General features: G+C 39.7%; 1 protein-coding gene across 4 annotated transcripts in view; it reads left to right on the top strand.

Annotated features, from left to right (window-relative positions):
* The window catches only part of arhgap24 (Rho GTPase activating protein 24), a 69,609-nt gene that overhangs the window by 43,376 nt on the left and 8,110 nt on the right, over positions 1–18,123 (top strand). For 2 of the 4 annotated variants that reach the window (XM_078270867.1, XM_078270869.1), the window contains one exon: positions 14,332–14,454. In XM_078270867.1, coding sequence (XP_078126993.1) covers positions 14,332–14,454 — 123 coding nt within the window. Of the gene's footprint in view, positions 1–4,081; positions 4,304–11,975; positions 12,442–14,331; positions 14,455–18,123 lie in introns of those variants that run through there. The other 2 variants (XM_078270868.1, XM_078270870.1) reach the window with 2 other exon arrangements.

Below are 18,123 nucleotides of genomic sequence, written 5' to 3'. Positions count from 1 at the left end.
GATAATTGGCCGGCGAGTCAACATGAGGTTCTGTGGTGCATACGTCACACAGATATGTGTTAAAAGTATGTGGCACAGACAGACTCAAGGGAGAGTTTATTACACAGTGACACATCTTGCTTCTGTTCTGGGAACACATTTGCGATATCTACAGTACACCAAAAATGGTGTCACTCATATTCCATCTCATCAGTCACTAAGTAGAAATATAAAGTGGTGGGAAAGGCTCTTTCAGTGTGATGATTGATGAATGTCTACTATCTCTGCTTTCTATCAACAATAATGTTCAACTCTGACAGGCCCTTCAATCTCCAAAAGCAATCAAGCAAATGGAAATGTTGATTCAATGCCTCTATGACACATAACCATAGTGAGTTCATTTTTGAAATTACTTCAGGTAAATGAAAATCAGGAGGAGCTTTTTTCTTTAGGATTTTTTCTTCTTCACATTTTTGTTGCATCTCTCTGGTCAAACGTCTTCAGCAACAACACATCCAGCACATTTTGTTTCCTTTATAATCCTCTTTCGTTGCTACTTCTCTTTGTGTTCCATGGGGAAAGGCATACAAATATATCACACAATAAACCAGAAGTCAGGTTTCAACAACTCTGTCTGAAAAGTTCAAAGTGCTTTCCCAAAGGCCAGCCTGACTCAGCCTACCAATTTTGGCTGTGGGGAGTACAGGTGTGCATCTGCCCTGAAGCCCTCATCAGCACTGAAAGGTGATATTAGAAGGTATTAGTGAGCGGAGCAACAGGTACTTTGTCAAGTCCACTCCTTGTTTCATTCTCTGGCCTGGATAAAGGGAGGTTCAGTCCATTCGCAGAGTGCCAGGATGTTTGTCTATGTCTATTCCTTTCATTCTTTATCTTAGTAATTAAGATGAAAGCTGCAATATCTGAAACATAAACAAAAACAAAGCAGCAGACTGAGGTGAATGACGTGATGTAATGCTGTAGAAAACAATAACAATTTACTTATATCTCCACTTTTCACAGTAAAACATCCTGCAGAAAATAATATTAGCTGTAGCATCCTTATCTACATTTGTGTGTGTGTGTGTGTGTGTGTGTGTGTGTGTGTGTGTGTGTGTGTGTGTGTGTGTGTGTGTGTGTGTGTGTGCGTGTGTACACTGACAACATCCTGTATCTAAATCAAAACTAATTTGGAAATTGGACAAACATCGTGGGAGATCATTAGTTTTGGGTTGCAGAGTGCACACCAAGTATGATTTCCTGGTATGCACGCCACACAGATATATAGTCTCACGGCCATGAGTGCATGATATATACACTTGTCCAATTGGTGATCTGTCATAGTGAAATATGTTTACATAACCGTAAGGATGCCTACATGTTTCACACAGACACACAGCATCACATGCATGTTACAGAGAATATAACTGTTTGAAGTGCGTATGGCCCTACATGAAACATGAATTCTCTGATAATATGGTGATTATACCATGCTACAAACTAGTGTCAGGTTGATTTTAGAGAGCTGTCCTGCAGAGCCGCTTGCAGTTTTTCCTCTTGGATATGTACTGTCTGTAATGCACCATTCCAGAAGCTCCCTCTGAAGTATCAGTCTGCTTGTATCACTAATGTAATGTTTCAGCCTCCCAGCACTGCGTGCAAGTGTTCAAGTGACAACAGCTGCCAGCTCTCACCAAACCTCAACACTCCAAACATTTTAATGGGATATTAATCCCCCAGTCAGTAGTCACCAAAGCTGTCAGTGGTTTTAATGGTTCACTCGTAAGGATTTTAGTATTTTAACAAACCTGGTCATGCAAAGTCCTGTCATGCATGGTTAATCTCACGTTATACTGCAAGTCACCACAGAAATGAATATGGGTTAAACAGAATGTTTGTGGTCAATGGCTAAGAGCTTTTATAAATGTCATTCGTGATTTATATTTACAATTGCCAGTTTAGGCTGTTAACACTTCAAGCTAAGTTAAATATTAAAGGATCATTCCAGGACTTTTTTTTTGTTATTATTATTTTTTACATTTACTATACATCATAAATACTTTACACTCCTTACAACCATTTTCCAAAGCAAAATATAGTTTATTTTACTTAGTTTTAGGAAACTCAATTAATTTAAGATACAGCATATAATCCATCATAGTAAACATGATGTACTGTATTCTTTTCTTGTCAGTTACACTGGGAAATTAAGATAGCATTGTTGGAAAATGCTGTTTAAATGTAGTGAAACATACAAAAAGGCACGTACGATCGATTCAAAATGCACCAGGGGACTCTGTACAACTCAGATTTCCATCTGTATTAGTCTCTAGTCTTCATAATTATCGTGCTGACATTATCATTATGTTTCAACACAAGCTCTGGACATTAAGTCAAGTCTGAGCCCTGTTTCCTTTTCCTAAAGTTGAAATTGATTCCCCTTTACATAATGGTATATTTACAGCAGCCTTGGCAGGACACACAGACACAGCTCTTTATTTAGTTGGCATGAAATCAGAACGGAGACACTTGGCTTTTTGACATGCCTGTGACCTCCCTGAGCGGACTGACCCACTGCTCCCCCCGACTGTCCTTATGACAACTCATTAAAACTCTGTTCACTCATACTACTCAACAGCAAGGTATCATGTTTGCCTTTCAGCACCAAAGAATACAGAGAATTTAGAGTTGACGTGGCCATTATTCTCCATTTTGTTGGTGCCATGATTACCTTCTTCCCTATGGGCGCCTGTAGAGGGACAGTAGAGCCAAACAACCCTTGTCCCCTTTGACCTCTATCACTGCTATTCACTTTGTTACTCATTCAGCTTCAGATGGTAATGGATAGCCAAAGTAGCTCTATGGAGTCTGTGTTCTCTACCACACAATGTCTTTGGGGAGGCTAATGTTGTGGTGTCTGCCTTCAGATTATGTCGATTGACAGGCAAGGACCACCATGACATCAGGAAGAGAATTAGCCATCGATACCTCACAGGGGGTCAGGTGGAACAGGACACCCATTATAGATACATGGGACAACATAGCCGCAGAGAGAGATGATCTACACGCCAGGAGTCTGTCAGCATGACAAATGTATAGGTTGTAATGAGAGTTTAGGATATTTGGATATGAAAGAGTAAGATGTAGTATCATTTTGACTTTTTTACATCATGATATGAAGATGCTAGGTGTACATTGTAATCTAGGGCTGGAAAAAAAACAATTGTTTGCATTATCAATAAATAGGTCAAAACCCAAAGATATTAATTTTCCAATTAATTAAAACACAGAAAGTAAAAAAAAATTGGAACCAGAGAATGTTTGGTGTTTTTAATGAAATGATTATCTGATTCATACAGTTGCCTAAACCAATCTTCTGTCAAACAACCGCTCGATTAATCAACTAATCATTGCATTTCCCGTTTTCATATCTTGACGACCATCAGGTAATGGGACTTTGTCATGTAGAGCTGTGAGTAACAATTATTATTCCTTATTGATTAAGCTGTTGTTATTATTCAATTGTTTTTTCAACTAATCGATTAACCATTTAGTCCATTAAGCGTCAGAAATATTTATGTTAAAAACCTAGCCCAGTTTCCTGAATCCCAATGTCCTGTCTTCAAATTGTTTAATAGTCATTACTCTAACTTTGTCTACATTCGTTTTACTTACTTATGTAAGTCTGCATAGTTAGTTACATTTGTTAAATATTGCAATACAATGCCAGAAATAAATATAATATATATGCTCTTACTCCCACATGCAAAAAGTCAATATTATGACATCATTCTGCTCTAAACAGTTTGAAGTTGCTAACAAAGCATTGCAGTGTGAATGGGACATCCCATGTTTGCTTATGGGGTCATGCCCTGAGTCAAACCAGTGGCCTTTTTAAACCCAAGCCTTCAAAGATCTGCCTATTGTTCCCATTACAGTGCTTAAGAGAAGTATGCATGTGAATGTGTGTGTGTGTGTGTGTGTGTGTGTGTGTGTGTGTGTGTGTGTGTGTGTGTGTGTGTGTGTGTGTGCTCCCCAACCCCCTCTTCAAACCTCACCTCCCTCCCCTCCATCCCTTTTCTCTTTCACACCCTCTCAGCTGTGCTCACTCATTCTGAGCCAGGCCAAAAAGCTGACAGAGCAGCTCCTCCGTCAGGAACTCCCGTCCTAAAGTTAACCCAAGTGGCCGGGACTTTGCAGCTCACTCAGGGAGCTCCATTTCTGGATTGCCAGAGATAGGAGTGTGGAGGAGACATGGAGATGGTTCATCAGGCGATTCATAGTTTACCACAATATGGATTACGTGATTTACTATCCTCACATCAAGGTAACAACACTAAGTGTGTTATTTGGCTATTTTAGGCCTGTTTATAGTTTTCTGTCTCTCCACTGCAACACAATGAATGCATTTTTCTAAACACACTGACGTCTTTACGACAGACTTCCTTGTTGCAACAGCTGCACTTTGTTGAGGGATTAGATCATCTGGAGGTGATATCACTCATGAATGAAGCAGACTGTATATAAGGGGCGCCATCACTTGTAAACGGTAGTTTTTATTTCCACTTTTAATCCTTGTCACCATTGTCCCTCGGTGAGTGACTCCCTGTTCTGTTGGAGGTATTTATGATGTGTGAACTTCGGAGAACACTATCATTAGACATAATATTGAATCTCAACTTGCCCCTGCTTGCATGCAAACAAGAGAGCTCTTGCAGACAAGAGAACAGACATTGATGAAGTCATTAAATCTCCGTCTGTACACACACACACACACACACACACACACACGCACACACGCAGGGTGAAATATGACACATTTTTTTGTCATTTAAAATTAAACAATGTAGTTACAGTGTCTGCATTGTTTTCTGGGCCAGCAGCTGCTGCTTCCTCCACTTGGCAAGCAGCACAATCAAAGTCTGGAAGAACTTTCACAACAAGTCTCCCACAAAATGTATTCCACGTTTGAGAATACTGAATATTTTTTAACCCTTTCACACCCGCTCCCTTTTGGGCAGTGTCTGCCAATATGACAAACTGGCCATTTCTTATTGTTAGACCCTTGCAATGAGGTACATAAGGTGTATCACATTGTTGGGCTGCTTTGAAGGTAGGGAGATTGTTAAGGTTTCAGTTGTATACTCTGCCCTGTAATCACCACATGAAAGGAATAGCTTTGCAGTTTGGATAAGCTTATCGACTTTCTGGCTGAAAGTTGAGAAGATTGATACCATTTTCATATCTGAGACTGGTATCAATGTTCTCGTCTAACGCACGAGTAGAAAGACAATAATTGTATTTCCCTATTCCTTTCAGCAAAAAGACACCTCTTAGCAGTACATACAGTTTGCAATGTTTGCAAACATTTTATAGTACTACTGTAGCAGTCTGTGAAAGTTACATAGTGCTGTGGCAATGACAGTGGATAGTAAAATATATAATACTGTTATTATGCGATTCCAGCCACGCAATGCAGCACTCTACATTCTGTAAAATGGATGCACTGCGTGTTGTTTTACAGGACATACTTACAGAGGTACAGGTCAGAGTGACGTGTATCGGGGCGCCAGGTATTTGTGAGCAATTACAGCACAGTGGAATCCTTTGTTGTATCACACCTGTTTTTGAGCCATTAGTTAAAGACTAGACTGCAGCTGGGTTTGGACACTTATTAAGGCCGGTGGACAAAACTGAAATGAACAGTTGTTGGCGCTTTGAACCCAACTCAGATAGTCGAGATAATTTAATATGATTCACAGTTTTGTTTGAGTATATGCAATTTCTCATAGGTGTGTTATTAAAATGCTTTATGTAATACAATAGGACACATGCGTTTCATTTTAGCAATGTCTTTCCTTGGTTTAATGCTGTACACAGTTTTGAGCTTGATTTTATTATCCATCTGTCTGTGGTTATGCTGTAGCATGAAAATGTAATGTAAATAGCAGAAGTTGAAATGTGACAGGGTGTGGCATTTTCTCGTTTCCTGAACTTTTTTCATGAGGTGTGAGTCTCAAGGTGAATAAGAAATCCTTCTTTAATACAAGTCATACAAATCTTCTGAAGTGTACCAGTTTGCTCTGCGCGCCTCTGTGAAGCTGACAATTGTTCCCCGCTGAGTTTATAAAAGTTTTGGAGCAGTGTGCCGAAGCGGAGTGAATCAGAGGAATTGTGACAGCTGTCACGGTTGTCTCTTCAGGTACAGCCGTGCTATAAGTCGACTGTCTCTGGCAGGGGAATCCTGCTGGGATTGGTCTCATTTAAGAAGTAATGAGGGTTTTTTGAGAGAGTGCCAGTCACAGAGAATTGTGTGGTGGAGAATAATACCTGCAGGCAGCTTCACCACAGCCAGTAAAGAATCTGCCAAAGGGGAGCCTCCAGTTGTTTTATTTAGTGGACCGATATGGAGAATTTACCTATTCATTAATCCCTGGAGCAGTTTATAGCACCTATGTCATTCACAAACTGATGACTTAATCTTTACAGCTATCTTTACAGCTGCTAGATTTAAGTCTGTTTTTCCTATAAACCCCTTTGTATGATAAATTAAGCTCTTGGGCACAAATGTGCTAAAAATTAATCAGATTAACATTTATACTAATACTTGTAATACAGGTTACAGTGCTACGGGTATAGGTGGTGAATATTTACCTTAATCATAAATAGATCTCAGGAACAGCTCTCTCACAGGTTTTGTCCAAGAAGTTGTCCATGTGTTTGACAACATGTGAGTAAGTTTGACACGTCTCCTATCGTTATAAACAATGTGGCCAATCCAACCACTGTGAACGAAAGTTAAGCATCAACAGGAAATGGCAGGGGGAATAGGAGTGTGTTGTAATAGCCATGGTATGCTGTATAATCCTGTTGCACGCTTGTTTAACAGCTTCGCAACTGTTGTTTCCAAAAAGAAATACTGTCTTGCCATGCAAGTAATGGAAACAGAAAGGACTGATTGATTTTAAACGTGGACAAAAGCACTCACAGAAGGCCCAGGGAATCACAATTACAGTACTTTGCATGACAATCAATGCAAATGTGACTGAGAAACCTTTGTGTGCCAAATTGGACAATGTGAGTAAGTGTTGTCAATGTGGAACCCATCTGACAGATTCACTTCACCGGTCAGCACATCATCATATCATCCAACTGATGGGGCAGAGGAATGTGACATTTTGACCAGAAGTGTACATAAACACATGGTTGGGCAGCTCAAAGAAAGCAGGACAAGCATTTCAAGAATTTTCCAGATAGGCTACTTCAGTGCATCAAAAATGCTCCTTCTGTCATGTTACAAGATAGGGTTTTTTTTTCTTATACTTTCTAATTAAATAAAGGTTGATTGTATTAAAATATTTTTTTAGCAGGTTTTGACCAGCACTGATTATTTTTCAAAGCTTAGGCTACATTTTACAACAAAGTGTATTTTCCCATTCACAGCCTAATAAATGACTGCAAACAAAGCCTGCACTACTGTTACATGGTAACCAGAGATGTCAGTTGTAGTTAAATAGACAGAAGCCTTCCTTAATTGATATGAACTTACATCTCTTTCTCTCAAGGACCACACAATGCAAGCAATATTTCATGTTTTATGTTATCTATTACCCTTAAAGTGGCTATATGTAACTTTCAGTTTGTGTTGGTTCTAGCGGCCATACAGTTGCGATGAATGTTTTGCTCAGACAGAAAGTCATTCATTACAATAAAAGAATATGATCCAGCATGCATCGTTGCATTTCAAGTGTTGCATACGATAACTTAGCCTACTTTGGATGTCTCGTGAGCTAAAACGTTATCACTGTTACTGTGTCACGAGCAGAGGTGTCAAAAGTATTCACATTCATTACTCAGGTAGAAGTATAGATGCTAGGGTTTAAAAAGACTTCTGTAGAAGTTGAAGTATTAACTCAAGCTTTTTACTCAAGTAAAAGTATAAAAGTACTGGTTTCAAAACTACTTAAAGTATGTAATGTAATGTAAGGGGAAAAAAATAATATCAATACACTTTTTCAAATTAGACAGCGAGTTTTGGAAACAATTATCTTGTGGTACTTGGGTATGCAGAGTTTGCAGCCCATTCGAAAGGAGTTGTTTCTGCATCCAAACGTTTCTAAAAATTCTTCCAGGTAGGCTACGGCCAGGGATGTAGAAGGGTTGGCTGGTCTTCCTGGCTACCAACCTCCTCGTACTAGGCTACATACGTCTGCTACTTCCTTGCTGGAGTGTGACGTGATTTGTGTCAGGTGCAGATGCAATGGATCGCGTACAAACCAATAGGGTGTCGGAATGGTATATGTTTATACTTCTCATCCAAACACAATCAAATTCACTCTATCTGGATGGCGCAATTTTATCTGGATAGGTTTTTATTTTTTTGTTGGTGTTTTTTTGAACGATGACAAGCCGGAATGAAAACAAGCCAAACTGAAATAGGAGTAATGAGGCTATTTTTAAAATGTAAGGAGTAGAAAGTACAGATAATTGCGTGAAAATGTAAGGAGTAGAAGTAAAAAGTCTGCTGTAAAATAATTACTCCAGTAAAGTATAGATACCCAAAATTTCTACTTAAGTAAGGTAACAAAGTATTTGTACTTCGTTACTTGACACCTCTGGTCCCGAGCCATAGCATTAAGAAATTGCTGTAGCAACCAACGTAATAATAACTTAGATTTATAAAGCGCATTTCATGAAACCCACGGATGCTTTACACAAGTAACGTTACAGGGGGAGAAGAGAACAGTAGGCCAACACAAACACGGACTAAAAGGATTAAAACGTCCACACTAAATGGAAGGGGGATTTAATGTCGGCTACTGACGTAGGCTACAACTACATACACGTGACAAATAGACATATTACATACCTGAGGGCCAATTCAGGGACGTTTTTGAATCATTTACAATCCCTTAACTGTCTCCATCTGTTGATAGCCCGATCGAGTGTGACGCATGTTATTGCCATTGTCTTTCACTTTCCCTTCAACCTGATCTCACAGAATTCCGTGAAATGAATACGGCCCCTTAATTCAAAATCTGTGGCAGTTTCACGGAATCGCAGAAAATTCTGTGATAGGCCCACGGAAGATTTCCGTGAAATTAACGCGGCCCCTTAAGTTAAGGAAAAGGTTGTGGGTGGGCTTACGTTTCCATGACACGCGGGACAACAACGGGACAGTTGGGTTTAGGAAACGTGACATGCGGGACACGATCCCTGGTCTCCTGGGTGAAAGTTCTGTGTTGTTTGACCCATCTACCACCCCAACCAACCTCCCTATGCGGATTTTCGGGCTTTCATACTACTCGCTACCGGGGTCGCTCTTAATGCTAAGTAATTTTCTCATTGACTTTACTTTGGCATTGTTTTCCGTTATGGCCACACAGAATTTTCACACATTCCGTGCCACCAACATGTAATGCACTGTTAACAGTTTGTGATCATTTCACGGAATTCTGTGAGACCAGGCTGTTCCCTTTTAGCTTTAATCAGCTATAACTACAGCAGATAACTTGTAAAATAACATTAGGCCTATATAAATAAATCTCCTGCTTCCTTTTACCTGGCTCAAAACGGCTGGATACGCTAACATAGGCTTTTTTATTATTTTTTGGGCATTTTCAGCCTTTATTTTGATAGGAAAGCAGAAGACATGAAAGGGGAGAGAGAGGGGAAATGACATGCAGCAAAGGGCTGCAGGTCAGAGTTGAACCCACACCCACGGCGTTGAGGAGTAAACCTCTATATATGGGCACCCACTCTACCAACTGAGCTATCCGGGCGACCAACGCAGGATTTTTCGGTGTAACAAAGAAATCTGTGACCCATGAGAAGGTGTTACTGTAGCGCCGTCTTCCTGCCCCAAATCAGTCTGTGACTGCGTGGGGAAAAATCGAACCCGGGCAGAGGCCTTACTAAAAACTATATAAAAATGGCGTTCTTTTCACTGTTAGTCTCATTTGCTGTTACAGTAAAAATGACATAAATAAAGTTACATATAGTCACTTTAAGCTATCCTTTAGCTATTCAAGTTCCCTATGTTCTCTATTATTCTTCATCAAATTCCAAAAGACCAAAACTATTAACAAGTATTCCATGTTTGACCAAAGCCTGATAAAGCGTATTCCTTTGTGTCATAGAGCTCCACAAAAGCTAATAAAAAACACATCAACCAGCCACACTGTTGCATGTGTGACATGCAACATTATGTAGTATATGTTTACTTCCTATATATACCATCCATACATCTCACTGGAGCATCAAATGTGTATTAATCCATGGCTTATCCATTCAATCCAATGTATTACTGTTTATGTAACATTTACTAAAAACTAGGGCTGTCAAATGATTACATTTTCTTAATCGCAATTAATCGTTGAATTTCTATAGTTAATCGCGATTAATCACATGTTTTATCACATGATTAAAATTATATTATTTCGCATTTCAGAACTGTTTTTAAGTACATATTAACAATGGAAAGTCATTCTTACCAGTGTATCTTGATTGGGAATCAAATGAATGCAAAGAAAATGACTTTATGAACTTGATTTTAAGATTTGTATTTGTTTATTATATATTTAATCTAGTCACACATTTGAATTTAACAACAACTTTGAATGCATCACAAAGCTGTAAATTACCAGTTTCATTGAAGTGTTTTTTTTTTCAGCTACTAGCTAGCGGTAGGCTAACGTTAGCTGCTGTCGAGTATAGTGTTAACTAGCGTCATGTGCAGCAATGTTTCTGTTTCCTGTAACGTCTGTTTTCAGAGCATCAGAGAGAAGTGCAGGTATAGAGCTCAACAGTCCCGCCCCTCCTCTGAGAGACCTTGGGTTCCGGAAGTAAATTTCCCATTAATTTCTCCCATTGACGTCTGGAAAAATCCGTATATAAAGAGTTTTAGACCATGCCTTAGGGTAACCAGGTGGTACGTGACTCATAAGCATACAACGTATCATTTCAAGTGAAAAAACGAACAGAAAATCCCAAAAAAGTAAAAGATACAAGATTGTGTACATATCGTCATCTCAGAACGAAGGAACTACTCATCCCATAAACCACCGCACACCACTGAAGAAAGGAAGCTAACATTAGTTTAGCTAACAGCTAATTCGGCTTACTGCTAGCTGAGACAGCATGTAATAACTTTAAAAGACCCTCAAAATAAAACCTGAAAATAACCGTAAACATATATAACGGCTGTTACGTCAGCTGTAGACGGCTTTACCCAGTGTTAAGTTTGAGTTAACGTTATTTTAGACTGAATCAAGCTGTCAGCTAGCGGTTAGCCGAATTAGCTGTTAGCTAAACTAACGTTAGCTTCCCGGCAGAGGCTAACGTCAGAAGCGTGGAACAGATCGTGATTCGTGCAGTGTCGTAAATCCTCGTGACGGATCGTGCAGGCAGCAGAGCTTGGGTACTGACACCCCCCCTCCTCACCAGCATGAGTTCCACCAATCAGAGGCATCACTGTGGGATTGTGGGATTGTTCAGGATTGTGGGTAATGAAGTACTTATCCAAGACATTGCGAATAAAAGACATTTATCTCAAAACAAGGATAGTGCCCGATGATTTGTGGTGTCTATATGAGCATATACAATCGCTGAGTCATGTCGGCATGCTGGTTTTAAATCTACCATCAACGGTTACGATTTCATGGCTTATACTCCAATTTGTCAATGGAGCAATTGCATTGTATTTTTACTTCCGGAACCGCTGTGGGCGGGACTGTTGAGCTCTATATCAGTGGCACCAGAATGAGGCACCGAAATCCGAGTTGCTATTCCTGCAGCAGCAGGATGTGTTACGAGGAAGTAGCCTACGGCAAAATAGTAGCCTGTTAGGCACGACGCAAAGCCGAGTGAAGTGAAAATAAATCAATAAATTGCGGCGATTAATACGATTAAAAAAAATTAATGCATTATGCTCGACCCTTAATCGCATCGCGATTAACGTGTTAATGCTGACAGCCCAAAAGATAGCCTATTACATATTTGTGAGCCATTCTTAAAGATTTGCATTTCCAATGGAAACATGGAACTGGGGCTGCATGATTTGCTTCGGACCCTTAAAAAGCTTAGCACGGCCCTGGTAGTCTTACACAGTGGACACTGATGCATCGATATTCTCTTCCTCCCGCAATCTCTGAATTAAATCCATTATTTATCACCCGATGTGAGGAGTTTGTGACACGGAGGACTTCGCCGACACAGCGCTGTTGAGATAGGTGACGGAAGGAAGGAAGACTGATCTAAACGAGAAGCGCTGTCTGAAGTATTTTAGAGCGACGGAGCTTTTCCACCGGTTGAAGAATCGCTCACATGTATGAATGTATGAAGTGAGCTGCACATTTACCGGCGGATTAGTGCATAGTTTCGCTTCGTTGGAAATCTGTTGCGCGTCGCAGGTTGAGGAAGCGAAAGATGAAATAACATCGTGGATGTGATTCCTGCGCTGAAGAGGTGAGCTGAAGCTGGCTCTTTGTTTATGTTTTAGTCATGAATGGATATAGCAAACGTTCAAATAGCTTCAACGCATAGCCTATATGTTGCTTTTCAAGTCTAAATATGGAGGTGTGATTAATCGTCTCTACTTAATCGTGTAATTAATGGGAGCTCTGAGGCTGAAGCCAATACCGGGTAGTGACTAATCACTGGATCAGGAACAGAGGGCACTAGCCCACTTGTATTTTAGTTTCTTTCTATTTTAATTGGAGTATGCAGTGGAGAGTGCCCAGAGTTTTTTTTTTTTTTTTGCATCTCTCATCACATCTTTTATTGAGTATGTGTATATTAATCTGTAGTATTTGTATAGGCAATGTGTAAAGCAATACACTATTAAACTATTAAAAGGAAGAACTTGCTTCCTGGACACTGATCACATTATGGGTCAAAACTGCAATGTCTTTAAAGTGAGAGTTGGTCTGTGCAAGCTTTAATTAGGCATTAACAACATGTAGAATGACACACAGGGAAAACACTGGCATCTGCTGCCAGCTAATGAGATCTCATTGAGACTGACAGAGTGCATCAATATCACTGTCAAAGTGTGGCTCCAAATACAGCTGTCCAGTTATCTCGATTAAATTGTTGACAGTTTGATCAGTCAAGGATTTGTTTATTCTTCGAAGCTGGTTTACATCTGGAACTGTTGTCAGAGCAACAAGTGCTTAAGCCTAGACGTTTTTGTTGTTAATTCATGATAGTGACATTGATAATAATGACCTTACATTTTAATGATCCGTCAGCAGATTGTTGACTATGTTTTGTTGTTGTTTTTAAATCCCATTCTGATGATTTGAATTTTAAAACGTGCTTGGATTTAATGACTGATGTGTTGTTGTTGTTTTTTTTTATAAATCTTCTTGTGTTTTTTTTTTTATATTTTAAATATATACAATGTGCTGTTATGTATGTATGTAAGCAGATTCCCCTGGGGGCAATAAAGGTTTCATTTATTCACTTTTTGGTTTGCATCAGAAAACATTTTAAGTATAATTTTTTGCTTCATTTCAAGTCATTAGGACTTCATATTGGTAACCTGTCATGTTATGTTGTAGCAGTCTATAAATATTTTTTACATGCAACACACAGATCTCATTCTGGGATACAATCAATGAAGCAGGATCCCCATCATGAATAATTCAACGGTTGTGTGACATGTCCATTTGTCTCTTAATAGCTCATCTTTTCTATAATAGAGATGTTATAGAGATGTTAAGAGATGATGAACAAAGTTTGTTTGTTTGTTTGTTTGTTTCATCTCAATAAAGCTGAAGCAGAGCGGTACAAATGGTTCTGTTGTCATAGTAATCGCTGCAGCCAGATGGGTTATGTGAAACAGGTCCAGACCCTCCACTGCACTGACTGATATCCTATGACAGTAGAGTGCTCATGGCTATTATCCACAAGTTGAATCAGGATAGCTGAGCCTGCCTCTAATGGAACACTACTGCCCAGAGATATAAACATTTCTCTTGATTTATTACTGCAGTAGAGTTAAAAGTGCAGTGTGTGCATGTCCGAAATTGCCTTATTTTTTAGAGACACCTACTGTATAGGTTCAAGTAGAGTATCGTGTCATCTAAGGACATTTAAAGTCAGTGCTGTGTTGGGTTACTAGGAGGTCAGACTCCGCATGGAGCTTCACCTTAGAGTCATCTTCCATTCAAAAATGTATTTTGCTTATTGTTTACTTCGTTTGGATGTTTGAGCTTCACTGTGCAGAATATTGTAAGTTCAGAGAGAAATTGGATAGATAAAGAGATCAGATTAGCAGAAATGCTGATGACTTTGGCCACTATCTACAGTATGTTGTAATCACCTATGTTTCTGTCTCTTTTGTTTGAACAGGGGGAGACAGAGAGCGGATGACAGCCAACCATGAGACCTACCTTCTTATGGCCAGCACCCAGAATGACATGGAGGATTGGGTGAAGACGATCCGCAGGGTCATCTGGGCTCCTTTTGGTGGAGGTCAGTCTACACCCAACCATTGTTCTTATTAGCTGAATAACTTGTTGATGTTAATGCGATTTTTACAGGCAGTTTGTTGTTTATTTTTTTTTAATTTTTTTTTATTAACTTTTTTATTGATTGCATTCAGCATTGTCCCATTAGCATTTAACATCTCACACATAGTTTGTTGTTTATTTAAATGACTTTTAAAGTTTCCAGTAGCTGTGCCAGAGGATGGTAAGTGTGTGTATTCAATCTGTGAGCAAGGCCATCAAACTGCTGACTGTGTGGTCTGATCCCACTGACAAGATGCATCCTTTATATTGCAGATACTGTGTTTGGCTAAGGACTGAAAGTACAAACTTTAGTAGCTTTGTGCACAATGATAATAGTGTAACCTAAATCCATTTGTGGGTGCATGATAGAGACAGGACTTAGCAGTAATTTTCAGGTACAATACAGCATTTATGGTCACAATGCCAACTAGATGTGATTACATATTACAGGTTTTGCTTTTTTAAATAGAGGACTGTAACGAACAGTTGACTGCATTTTTCCCCACAATATTTTTACCCTGACTCTTATAGTACTGTATTTTTAAAGTTGTATTTAAACAGGCATGTTTCCAGAGTGTTTGGCAGGTAAGGCAACAGGTTGCCTCCTTTTTTCCTCCATGTTTCACTCCATATGGTGGGTGTCACTGCCACATGTTGGCTGCATCACTACAGTACTTGACCTCACCATGATATGATGTATAAACAGCTTTAGCCGAGGATTATTTGCAGCACTAGATTTGTGCCGCTTAAATCTCTACTCTCATCCTGCATGTTTGTTTTCTCTTCCAGTCTGTTCATGCTAATAAACAGAGGAAATGAATGTGTTAAAAACAATTACAATGTGTCAAATAAATCAACAAACAGTGGCGATGTAGTAATCATCAAGTACGCTGTGATTTATAGCTGAAGTGCATGATGTTGTAATGGTTCTCATGAAGTCGTTTCTGAGATCAGTGTGATGATTACCGGGTGTCCTGCTGCGCCGCTACAGCTCGTTATTGACTTTACTGGCAGACATCGGCCTACATTGTGTATGAGCATAGGGCACAAGTGCAGCGTTTGAGACCGGACAGGCAGTTCGGGCAGCTCTCTGTAACACAGTGAATGGATGAGGCTGAGCTGGCCCCTCTGTTTTCAGTGCAGGGAGTTTGATGTATATTGCAGTTGACTGCTTTTCAAAAGGACGAGCCACTTGTCAAAGATAACACAAGAAGTTGGAGCGGAGCCAGGCTAAGACACACACACACACACACACACACACACACACACACACACACAGAGCACAGAGCACAGAGCACAAACACACATATTCCAGGCTTTCACATTTTGCAGTAGCAGCAAAGACTAACTGAGCCCTAGCCCTGATTGGCTGGTGTGATTAAAAATGTGTTCAGAGAGCGACAGGCAGGGAGGGGAGCTCCCAAAACGAAGCCTGCGTTTGACCCACAGAAGAGCTCATAGCCCCTGAAGGTTTGCTGTCATGTTGTGCTGAACACTTGCTGTGATGCTGAATTAATTACTGGCCAGCTTGAACAAACAGTTGGACAAGAGAGAGTTTAAAGTCATGTGCAGCTGTGGCCTCTCCATCTGGATCTTTGGAGATTTATTTCATGGTAATTACCAATTGTTTATTTGTAAAGAGTTAGCCTTTTAATTGAAACTGTTGTTGCTGTTAGATAAATGCTATGTAGAAAATACAGACTTATTAAATGTTCTTCATGCTAAAACATATACTGTACGACATTTCTCATGTGTCGTGTCTGTTTCACATTTGACATATAGCGTTATTACAGTTAATATTTAGTTTAGTGTGATACCACAGTTAAACGTACTTTCCAGAGTAAAATGTGATGTTTACCTGCCTTCTGATTGTGGATCAGAGTTCTCATGCAGTATATGACTCGCTTAGATTTGTTTGGGTCAGTGTATAATGTGTACACGGATGAGGCGGTTTTGTTTCACTGTGCATCTCCATGAATATGTAACATTTGGTAAAGTAAGGAAAATGTAAATATCACAATGATGTCACATATTGGTGGGATATTCTTCCACCACACCATGGAAGAAGAATCACAGAAAAGGAAGAGGACATAGGAAGCCCCGGAAAGGGAAAAATCAGTCAGTGTTGTGTCTGGACCTCTCTCCGCATGTGTGTGTGTGCGTGGTTCATGCAGACATGAGTGTGTGTGCAGCAGTTGGCCTGTGTAGTTGACCGAGCCTGACAGTGTTGAAGGGACCTGCTGAGGGTTTGCAGAGCGGAGGTGTCGCTCTAATTTGCCAAAGTCTTTGTGGTACGAGCCAGCAAACATACATATACACACTCTTCATAAGCTGGCGCGCACACACACACACACACACACACACACACACACACACACAGTTGCATGTGACCCAGGGAAACATTCCTAGACTCATAACCAGAACGTCTGGAGGGATGACCTTATTTTCATCCAGTCACTTTTTCTCATTTGTTCTCTGATGTTCTTTTAGGTGAGGGTATTCATCATTATTTACTCTGGAGGAGCTTGACTTCTCTATATTTCACTCTGATTCATCTAAGATTTTGGAAATGGATACATAGCTTTTAATATATTTTAGGAATGTGTGACCGTTTACTTGTTTTGTCTTATTTGGGTTGCTGTAAAGATTGAAGTGGAAAAGTCTCTGAAGCGAGTGACCCTGAAGATAAAGAAAAGAACAAAAGACTCCACTGTTATCTTCTGAGTAGTTTTTTTATTAGAAAAGATGATTCGAAAAACATTTTCTTAGAAATGAAAATGAAGACAGTTTAACTGACCTGCTATCAAACTGAGGCATTTTTTTTTATTTTGTTTTTTGTTTTGCTTTCTGTCATAACTGCAAAAAGTGGGGCTGTTTTTTGGGAAACGCTAGAATGCGGCCACTTTAAATTCTGCACCTCTGGTGTTTTAGCTTATCACAGATTTATTAAAAGGCATTTCTTCCGGAAGCTTACAAGTTGTGTCAGTTTCAAGAGGAGGGTAGTATCACATCATACGATTGTATTATTAACGAAAAAGCAACTTGCGTCTAATGAAAAATGTATTGAGGCATTTACATCAGCATACTAAAAAAGGTACATTCTGAATTAGTGTGGTGCACCAATACATACACCTGTATGTTTCACATTAACCCCAGTTGGTTTAAAGCTATTTCTTGCTGTGTCAAATGCTGTCAAAAATCACGGGGATCCTGGTAAGCTCGGTTTAATTCAGTCACCGTACGGTACCTTGTCGTACCACGTGTATGCATGTGTGTGAGTAGCCTCTGTCTGTCTCTGGAGACCGGAAAAGTATGCAGATCCAAATCTCTCAGGAAGGCTGCCTTAATCCCCTCTTGTGTTGCATCCACATGAGACGGCTGCAAATGGAAATCAGTCTTTTTTCTTTTTTTTTTTAAACGCCGACTGCCTCAGACAAAAGGCAAGATGTGCTCAGCAGGAAGTTCGAGATTTGATCGTCAGACTAAGGCTTTGTGGGTGTACATATTTTTTGCTTGGACTGCCTAACCGGCCTTATCAGAATTTTTTTTCCCTCTCTCAATCAATTGAACTGCTCTCTTTGATGTGCCTTAAGCTGCGGATGCTAGTCTAATGTTTTTTTTCTAATTCTCT

Source organism: Sander vitreus, chromosome 16 (genome assembly GCF_031162955.1).
Source record: "Sander vitreus isolate 19-12246 chromosome 16, sanVit1, whole genome shotgun sequence".
Lineage (NCBI taxonomy): Eukaryota > Metazoa > Chordata > Actinopteri > Perciformes > Percidae > Sander > Sander vitreus.
This window is presented reverse-complemented; position numbering and strand designations above follow the sequence as displayed.